Consider the following 10,289-nt stretch of genomic DNA (forward strand, 5'->3'; position numbering starts at 1 on the left):
AAATCTTCTAAAACAGCCACAATCAAATCATTGTAGCTGATATCTTCATGAATCATACTAAGAGAGGATCCTCGTTGATCATCACTATGAAATCCCAGTGAATTCCATTTATTAGTTTCCATTCTCCACATATAGAACATACTTCGATCATCATAACCTGATTATAAGAACATGGGGATTAGAGAAGGAATGATCAACGAGATATATCAAAAAGAAAAATATAACACTATGTTCCTCATAGATAAAAATTTATAAGGTTTTATAAATCTGAGATTTGAAAACTTCATGAGAAAAACTTCGTCTCCTTCCCAGAAACCGGTCAATTTTGAGAAACCAAGCAAAAATTACAGAAAAGAGACGAAAATCACTATTATTATCCTCTGACCTTTGTTACGCGTTCGTGAAGGGAGATTGTTCCGTTCGTTTGAGCTTGTAGTCTTCGCGAAATCTCGTCGGACGTCAACGTCGTCGGAATCATCAAATCTCGCCGGGGAAATCGCCGGAGTCGTCGAATCTCACCGGAATCGTCGAATCTCGCCGGAATCGTCGAATCTCGCCGGAATCGTCGAATCTCGCCGGAATCGTCGAATCTCTCGCTAGAGTCGTCGATCAATTTGGAAATTTTGAAAATTTTTGATAGAGAAGTCATATGTTTATGTTTGATTAAATAAGGGTATAATGGTACTTTACCCATTAAAATTTTAATGGTAAAGTTGGTTAGTGTAAAGTTGAAAAGTGGTATTAGTGGCAATTCCCCTATAAGTTTCGCAACTAATGTCTAAATTAAGACAAAAAAGTAAATATTTCCTTATAAAAAAAATTGAATATTTTTCTCCGGCTTTGTCTTAATCCTCAAGGAAAATTAACTTTTCTACCGAGAAAATATATCTGACATAAAAAGAATCTCATTAACAAGGGAAAGTTACCACAAACAGCTTCTGGTGTAATTAATTACTCTGTCAAGTTTACCATTTTCTACCTCAGAAAGGTTTAGAAACAAGAACAAACATGGAAACAACTCTGTCAAGTTTACCATTTTTACCTCAGAAAAGTTAGAAACAAATACAAAACATGGAAACTGTATCATTCTAAACAATCATTGATAAGGATACAACATTCACGGATTTAATCTCTTCTCAAATCGCTCCTTCAAATACTCTCTTCTCTCTCTTTTGTTTGTTAGATTTATTTTTGTTTCTTTTACCGATGGATAGCCTCAAGGAGACAAGCCATGAAGCCAACACAACGACAGATACTTCTGTCTCAAGTGACTTGCGCCTGGCCAAACGCATGAAACCTACGGTCTCCCCGACTGCGACAACAAAATACAAAGGTGTGGTTCAGCAACAGAACGGTCACTGGGGCGCTCAGATTTACGCAGACCACAAACGGATTTGGCTTGGAACTTTCAAATCCGCTGCTGAAGCCGCTGCTGCTTACGATAGCGCATCTATCAAGCTCCGAAGCTTCGACGCTAACTCGCACCGGAACTTCCCTTGGTCTGAAATCACGGTCCAGGAACCGGACTTTCAAAAAAGCCACACAACGGAAGCTGTGTTAAACATGATCAGAGACAGTTCTTACCCACAGAAGTTCGGAGATTATCTAATAGTAAGATCTCAGATGGTAGCCATCGCCAACGTCAACATCGTGGGATCAAAACAGAGCCGAGGAGGAGGAGAAGAATCAACCAAGTGTTTCTCTTGCACGGAGCTTTTCCACAAGGAACTGACACCGAGCGATGTTGGGAAGCTCAACAGGCTTGTGATACCTAAGAAGCACGCGGTGAAGCATTTGCCTTTCATAAGCGACGATCAAAACGAGAGAGAAGAGGGCGAAACAGGAGGAGCTGCGGAGGATGTTGAGGTTGGGTTTTATGATAGGGCGATGAGGCAATGGAAGTTTAGGTATTGTTACTGGAAGAGTAGCCAGAGCTTTGTCTTCACTAGAGGATGGAATGGTTTCGTCAAGGAGAAGAATCTAAAGGAGAAAGATGTTATCGTCTTCTACACTTGCGATGTCCCTAGCAATTTCAAGACGTTGGAAGGTCAAAGCAACAAATTCTTGATGATTGATGTTGATTACTTTACAGATAAGGCTTCCGTGGAGCCCAAGGAAGTAAACAAGATGGTTCATAACGTTTCTGAGAGAGAAATGAAAACAGAAAACTTCTTTGGCACGAAGGTAGAAGAAGAAACCAAATCCGAGGTGAGCAAAGGAGGGTTCATGCTGTTTGGTGTTAGGATTCAATAGCTGCTTTTATAACTTTAGTTAGAGTTTGGTTTTGATTTGTATTACGTAAGGCTTTTGATTTACAAACTTGGTGCTTTTGGTTTTGATATGTAACATTAAGTTACCTTAGATTAATGTCTCTTCTTGAACAAATAAAAGAAGATGCTTTTGAGAGTTAACATGACAAAGACACTTAGATGCTAACACTCCTACCATAAACAAAACAATACTAAACAAGACATTTAGTTAATGTCACAAAAATCAAACAGCATCGGGAGTTTTTAACACACTACTCTTATATAGTTATATACTAAATACAACAAGACTAATATGTTCTCAAGCGAGTCTCCGCTTACATCTCTTTCGAGTTCCATCCCCCTCGATGTCAGGAGAATCTTCAACAACAGTATCTTCCTGTACAACCAAACCTCGGTTTCTCGAGAATTTTCTTATTGGCGTTGTCTGAGAATCTTGTGGGAAGTCTGAGGGACAAGAAGATGAAGCGATTGCAATTTCTCTGTGTGGCATTAGCTCTTCGCCCATCGGCACCATTTCAGACATCAGCTGTTAGACACATACATCATTACCACAAAAATAAGATATCATCAGGACGCATTGAGGGTATAACTAAGTGAGATTCTGCTTTCTTACCTTCCAGTCTTTGAAATCAAATCTAAACACAAAATGGTTATAGATGACTTCCCCTGACATCACCAGATTTGCAGCAGGTGCGTTTCTCGGCACTGAAGACAAATTAGGGAATCAGATGTAAGCTAAATGAATTGAATATCTGAAACAGACATCAGAGGATGTAGATGTGAACTTACAGGCAAAATGAGAACCGGTCTTATCAACAATGATCTCTACTCGTCCGTCTTTGGCCAAGAAAGATAGAGCGAACAAATTCTCTACAGTCTGAGCAAATGATCTTCTGTTAAGCACCAAACTTTCAAGCCTCACGCGCTTCTTTTGCCGTAAGATGTTAAACATTATCGCCATGTTCTTGTCTGTATCAGTTTTCTCTTCTGACTGTGTATCATCCACCTGTAGTACAATACAGTACTCAAATCAACTATTATTGTTTCTTATCTAAATCCAAACTACATAACAAACAAAAAATTCCAGAGACAAACCATCGCATTCAAATCAATCAACAGAAGAGAGGTTCCAATTAAACAGTGCTCAGACATATACAACATTGCATACATCGCAAATAACCCTTAAACGTCACTGATCAGCTGAGATACTAAACACTCGAAAAAGCTAGGTGAGGAGTTAAAAGTTACATATGCAAAGTCTAGAAGCAATATTGAACCACATATACTTCATTTGAGCAAAATATCAGTCAGGAACTTAACCGAACATGGGGTCTGCAGAAAAAAAAAAAACATTTCTTACCTCCTCTGGGCGAACGCCTTCACCAGGCTTTGTACGCTTTCTGTAGACTGCCCTTTTCCTTTCCTTCAATTCAGTATTCATAGGTCCCAACCTGATCACATAACAGGCAAAACAAACCTCTGTTTAAAAACAGAACATGCTCAGCTATTAGCAAGCCAGGTCAATGTTAAGTGGCTATTTTAGAGAACTCACATAGTGGAACAACCACATGATACAAAAACAGTAGAGCAGACAGCAAGCCCAAGATCCTTCCATTTGATAGATACAGGAGCAGTTTCATCAACGCCTAGAGAAGCCTGACCAAATCCATTGACCAAAGCATTAACAAACTCAGCAGGAGAAACCCCATTAGTAGAGTGAGACTTGACAGAGGACATAATGGTGTTCGCTATATCCAGAAACGCCTCTGCATCTGCAACTTGCTCTCTTGGCTTCTGAACTGCGAGGAAATTGTAACCAAACCGGATCTTTTCAGCAAAGATAGAACTGGCCTTCTCAATTGCTAAATACAACAAACTTAATGACACCAAAGAACATCTCCGACTCATAAAAGGTATTTTTACCTTTCTGGTGCAGGTTCTCAAATTCACTGAAAATTCTGGAGAATTTGTCAGAATCGACCCTCGTCAAGTCATCTTTAGAATCTGCAAAAACAAAACAAAAAGCCCTAATTTTCAAGACGAAACAGGCGAAGTCAATCAATGAACATGAGAGAGAGAGACTGTAAGTACCGCTGATTTTGTGAATAAGAGCGAGATACTGAGATCTGAGAATCCTCCGCTCATAAATTCCCTGCTCTTCATCCTGAGTCGGAGGCTCGTCGATTGGGACAGAGTCATCTACGCCCTTGTTCTTCTGCTTCTCCTTCTTCGCAGACTCGTCGACATCTCTCCTCCCATTGCCTTCGCCGGTTGCTTCAGATTCTCGCTTCACCTTCCTCCTCATGATTGATTTCACAACCCTAACGGAATTGGGGATTTTGGATATTTTTCCGAGGGAAAGAGAAGTCTCTGCCATTTTCCCGCCAACCCCAGACCAAAAAAAGCTTCCAATTTTTCAATTTAGTTTTATCCAAAGCCCAACTTTGTTTCCGGCCCATTAAAGCTCACAAAAAGCTTTATATAAGAAGTATCGCGCTGTATTTTGTTCTTTGGTTTTAATAGGAGTTGATTACATGAAGACACTTTTTGTGTCTTTCCTCTATGTTACGACTTTCCACTTGTTAGGCATTGTTTGGTGGAGCCTAGGTGTATTTTTGACAAATTTGTTTTTATGGAAAATTGCGAATTATGGACGACGAATTATGGATGACAAGTTGTGACGAATTGTGGATGACGAGTAACTTGTGAATATATGAATCAAAGAAATGCAAAGAATATATATGACGGTTTACTTCTACTATTACAAATTTGAAATCTTAAAAAAATTTGACATGTACGCAAAATATGTAGACAAATAAGAAAATTAAAAAATAAAAAATGTGGATTCGTGAAAATGTGAACAAAGAAATATGGGTCATTAGAAATGTGGACTCAGAAATGTGGATAATATAAATATAGATACAAATTCATGTGGACACTATTTTTCTATAATATGAACAAAATTTCGTGGATGATTTTTCATCTGCTAATCACCAAGGTTCTTCAACTTATAATATAATAATTTATGTATAAGAGATGTGAGATCATATCTTCTTGAAGACTTTGAACAGAGAACGACAAAGCTTGAAATCCCAAGCTCGGCACAGTGAAGAAGAAGAACTGTGGCAGATTGGAGTGGTGAGCACGAGTTTCAGAGGACATCCGTCGTCACCACCACAATCGAGTTATGGTTCCAGCTCTCTAACGGTTTTATCTTTCGATCTGATGTACACCGATCTGCTGGAGACTTCCCCGATGACCACATTCAATCCAACACAACTAGCTCCTGATTTCCGATAAGACAGATGTGATCGAGCTCCAATGGATAAGACAACTCTGATTTGTTGATGTCCACATCTAATCTATAATTCTATTATCCACGTTTTGGTGTCCACGTCCACATTTAATTTTGTTTATACATTAATATATATATAATATATATGAAAATGGATCTTAAAAATAGAGAATTTTATATATAATTTATTATGATAATTATTTTTATTTAATATATTTTTGAATTTGAGATAAAAGAAAATGAAAACATAAGGTGTGATAAGAAAAACAATAAAATGAAATAAAAAGAGGAGAGAGATTTGTGTGATGGGAAGAAAGAAAAATGTTTCATTTTCTTTAGTTAGGGTCATAAGAGTCATTTCTACAAAGAAAAGTGTGTCTAAAGTGGTAAGTGTCTTGTAGTGTAATTGATATGTGAGAAAATGTCTCTAGAAGTAAAAATCTCTTTTAATAGTCCCACATCCAAAACATGGGAGCGAGTAGCAGCTCAAGTTACATTATAAACAGTGGCTCTCTCTTGGTTGAAAAAATCACGCAGCCATGAGGTGAGCACAAAGCGAACTATTCTTTCGCCTTTTACTAAAGAATACCGTGTGTTCTCCTCGCTTAAGTGGCATACACCTATTTTTGGATGGTTCTTCCTTTGGGTGGATCCAACAACATTTAGTTGAACTTTTGTCCGATTCTGGTTGAACTCTGTCGTAAAAGCCATTTGATTGGGTAGAGAATACCAAAATCTCCGGTTAATAATTTGAAATTTTGCTTAGAGCTGTGAAACTCTTAACAAGCAACATCTATTTTTAGTTCCGGTTTAAATCAAATTTCAATTGGTTATGCCAATCGTAGCTAATTGGTTGAAACTAAATTTTATTTTGACTGTTTACGGCACTTTTATTTGTTAACTAGAGTAAGTTATTCGCGCGGAAATTTGTTTCATTATATTTCAGTTTTTAGTTTAAATGATCTTATTTTAATTATATATTGAACATTTTTATCATTCTTTTTTCGTTGATCTTGTTTGTTCTAAAAAAACTAACGTCAGTTTTGTTAGAATCAATGAAATTTTCTAATACAATTATTGCAATTATTAATGAAGTTGTACTTTAATTTTATTATGTCGGTATATATATTTTAATCTGTTTATTTTAGTATAAATTATCTAATTTTATTTCTGTTATTTTTTGTTTGTTATTGGGTTATTTTACATTAGTTGGATTATGCAAGTATATATTTTTAATTTTCATACCAGTATTAAAATAATGGTAGAGTTTTTTATTTTAGTATTTAAAAAAATACACAAAATTAAATACAATAAACTTACATTTACTGTTCACAATACTTACAAAAATATTTATTTTACCATTAAAAACAATTTTAACGTAATTTTTTAAATTTTTTTAATTTATTCTCAGTTATATGTACTATTAATTTAACTATTTTTATAACAACTTTCACTATTTATTTTATTATTTTTTTGTAAGTTATATATGACACCCATAAATTTTTCTAAAACAATACTTATTAACTTTAAAAAAATAATTTTAAACATTGACCTCATTAAATCTAGCTGATTATTATATATTAACATCTAAATAATTACTTTTATTTATTAATTTTTGTATTATACTTAAAAATAGCGTATATAATGTTAAAAGTATTATTAAGTTATTAATTTTTTATAGCAATAATGGTTAATGATTATATGACTAATTTATAAGTGTCATTATGATTTGCAGGTTTGTATATATACTATATTTAAAATCATTAAATTATAAACAGTTGACTTTCGCAAAAGCCGGTTTTCATTTTTTATTTTTTATGCGTCTTTATTATTTTGGATCTCATTTTAGAAGAACTCAATTTTTTTTTTTGCTTGTTAGTTTAATTGTTACAGTTCTTGTTCTGTGTGCATCAATTTTTTTTTCTGGGTTTGAATTGATTTGAAGAACTGCAAGAAGATGAAAGAGTGAGAAGGAGGTTTAAATGATTCTTTTTCGATGGAGATACAACTCAATTTCTTTGCAGTACATGTGCAATTAAAAAATAGACATGTATTAAACTCAAGTAAAAACACGGAAATTTAGGTCAAGAAAACCTTATTTAGTATAGTCAAGAAATATCTAAGTGGATTCTTTGATATTCTTTTTGAGTATAATTATATATTTAGTATATAGCATTATTTATGTGAAATCGTTTTATATAGAATTTAGGAGCTTACACTTCAAAATTATTGCAATTAAATAAATTGCATGATAGATGATTTGTCTTTTTTGTTTTTATAAAGTATAAAATCATAAAAGAATAATTGTTAAATAAAATTAATCATATTTTGATTGGTTAAAGATCCGAACTAAAGTATTTATTTAATGACACAATTTATAACATTATATCATCTTACTATTTATTTTATGTTTTATATAAATTTGCTGTGTAATTTGTTGGAAAATACTCATAAATGAATCGACATTTGCTTTTTACACAAAACAAAATATTAAAGTAGATAAGTCAAGTTGACAAAATAAGAGTACATAAGTCAAAAACATCCATTTTCCTGTTTCTTCTTTTTTCGTAGAACTTTTTGGGTTAAGAAGTTATTTTATTTTTGTTGTATTGTTCATTTCATAATTTAAATATTATTTTGGATAAAGACGGATGAATTATTTATTACTCGGCAATCACACCCTATGTGAGACTTTTACGGTTACTAGATCCTTAGCGCGGATAATATATTTAAATTTGTTACATTTATCATTTTTATTTGTATGTGAATTTTTGTATATTAAATTATATATACTAATTTTTAAATTTTATTTTATTTTTATATTTTTAGTTTGAAGTAAGTATTTCTATTTTATGTAACACAATTACCTAATAAAATATGAAGAATCGAGTCCGAGATTTTAGAGTTATGTAAAAAAAATATAATTATGTATAGAACATAAATTATCTTAGCTTAAAAGATCAGAATCTCATCTCGAATAAATTTACGAAAAGAAAAAGAACTTCAATAACCTAATTAAAATATAAAACCCTCTTTTTTAAAAAAAAAAAACGTACTTAATAATATTTTTTTTACGTGTATTAGTTAAAAACTGACAATTGAATATCGATCTAGAATATTACTTTAATATATCTAATGGTAAAATATTAATTTTAATAAAAAAATTTGAATTTTGTAGTATTACATGAATTAGAAGTCTTTAAAATCTACAATCTATTTTATTAACATAATATATTTTTTATTCATTTATTATTTTGATGTTACAAAATATTCCTTTAGTTTTATTTATATATTTATTTTTTAATAATTTAGTTTCTATTTAAGAAATTTTTAAATTATCAAGAATATAATATATTTAAAATTATTTATTTAAATATATCCAAATATGATGTCACATTTTTATGTGTGTTTGCGTTAATCATATTTAATTTGTAGTTTGTATATTTAACAACACCTTGTTGTGTGTCGTTCTATGGTTTTAATAAATGTGTTGTCATTTCATTTTTATCACTAATAACATGATTTTTTAGTGATGAGTGATAATATATTTTTTAACGTTATGTATTATATTTTATCGTATATTTTCTAACTCTTTATGCTGACATTTTTTTTAGAATCATTTTAATTAGATAATAGGTTTAAAGATGTAAATAAAACTGTGTATGTTGAATATTTAGAATTTTTAGTGTAACTGAGCACTATCAATTATGGAAATTATATTATGATTTTATTTTACTAAATTTTTTTTCTGTTTATATTTTTCTTTTGTATTTTTACAATTTAATTGTCTTATTCTTTAATTGCAAAGAATTGTTATTTCCAATTTTTGTTTCATATACCTTAAAAGTCTTCGGTTGATTTTTGTTTGTTTTCTTTCTCCAATTACGATGTACAGTCCGACCGTTTCTTTTTTTTTTTGATCAAACTACTAATATCACCAGATAGAAAATGTTAAAATCTAAGAATGTAGTGAGTATTTGTGCTAAAAAAACTGATTTAGCCACTAATATAGTGAGATATTATAATATTAGAAGGTATGAAAACTCTTCTCTGTTGTCCTACGCAGGACATAATTAAGTTGTTGTCAATTGATTCTACATTTATGATAATTGGAAATACATCTTTATTTCTTCTTTAGATCATCCTTAATTGGTTTACGGTTCTACCATTTCTAATATACTGATAGTAACATAATATTAGATGTTGATTATCTTCTTCCAATTAGAAATGCACAGAATGAGAGAAATTCAAGGTGAGACTACTTTACAATTTTGTCATCATATCTATATAGAGTTAGTTTATAGATTACTTTATATGTTTCAAAATGTAATCAGTTTTAATTAAAATCTGTAATATTTAAAAGTTACTACTTTAGAAACTGTCATTTAATATATAAATTTAATCAATTACACAGTAATTTACATAATTTAGTTGGCCACACAATATCCAATAAATATAAAATTACATTGAAATATAAAAACAATTTATATAGTGAAACAAACAATATTTTTAAACCATTATATTATAAAACAATGGGAATATTCAAATTATATTGAAACATTAGAATATTAAAAATCAGAAAAGCTGAAATCTCAACGTCGATCATTTATGTCGGCCATGCCTTAGACCATCTCCAATGTATTTCTCTATTTTTCTCTCTAAAATAGAAAAATTTCTTAATAGAGATGGATTTGTCTCCGATGTATTTTTCTATTTTCTCTCCT

The 10,289-nt window shown here is 31.9% G+C and overlaps 2 protein-coding genes across 2 annotated transcripts; one reads left to right on the forward strand and one right to left on the reverse strand.

The window, feature by feature from the left end:
- The first annotated feature begins 1,206 nt into the window (after positions 1-1,206).
- Positions 1,207-2,253, forward strand: LOC106294321 (AP2/ERF and B3 domain-containing transcription factor At1g51120-like). Its single transcript, XM_013729879.1, has one exon. It carries the CDS (start codon positions 1,207-1,209, stop codon positions 2,251-2,253), a length of 1,047 nt encoding a protein of 348 aa, XP_013585333.1.
- A 194-nt stretch (positions 2,254-2,447) lies between these two features.
- LOC106293408 (non-structural maintenance of chromosomes element 4 homolog A-like) lies at positions 2,448-4,630 on the reverse strand. Its single transcript, XM_013729088.1, has 7 exons — positions 4,362-4,630; positions 4,194-4,274; positions 3,823-4,069; positions 3,631-3,721; positions 3,060-3,276; positions 2,884-2,975; positions 2,448-2,796 (listed from the first exon to the last, which is right to left on the reverse strand). Exons 1-7 carry the CDS (start codon positions 4,573-4,575, stop codon positions 2,569-2,571), a joined length of 1,170 nt encoding a protein of 389 aa, XP_013584542.1. The 5' UTR covers positions 4,576-4,630; the 3' UTR covers positions 2,448-2,568.
- Between the last annotated feature and the right edge of the window lie 5,659 nt (positions 4,631-10,289).

Source organism: Brassica oleracea, chromosome C5 (assembly GCF_000695525.1).
Source record: "Brassica oleracea var. oleracea cultivar TO1000 chromosome C5, BOL, whole genome shotgun sequence".
NCBI lineage: Eukaryota > Viridiplantae > Streptophyta > Magnoliopsida > Brassicales > Brassicaceae > Brassica > Brassica oleracea.

Coding starts and splice junctions, on each gene's coding strand:
- LOC106294321 (XM_013729879.1), top strand. CDS start 1,207: ATGGATAGCCTCAAGGAGACAAGCCATGAAGCCAACACAACGACAGAT.
- LOC106293408 (XM_013729088.1), bottom strand. CDS start 4,575: ATGAGGAGGAAGGTGAAGCGAGAATCTGAAGCAACCGGCGAAGGCAAT. Junction 3,722..3,822: donor TCATGTGGTTGTTCCACTAT/GTGAGTTCTCTA, acceptor TTATGTGATCAG/GTTGGGACCTATGAATACTG. Junction 2,797..2,883: donor TTGATTTCAAAGACTGGAAG/GTAAGAAAGCAG, acceptor TGTGTCTAACAG/CTGATGTCTGAAATGGTGCC.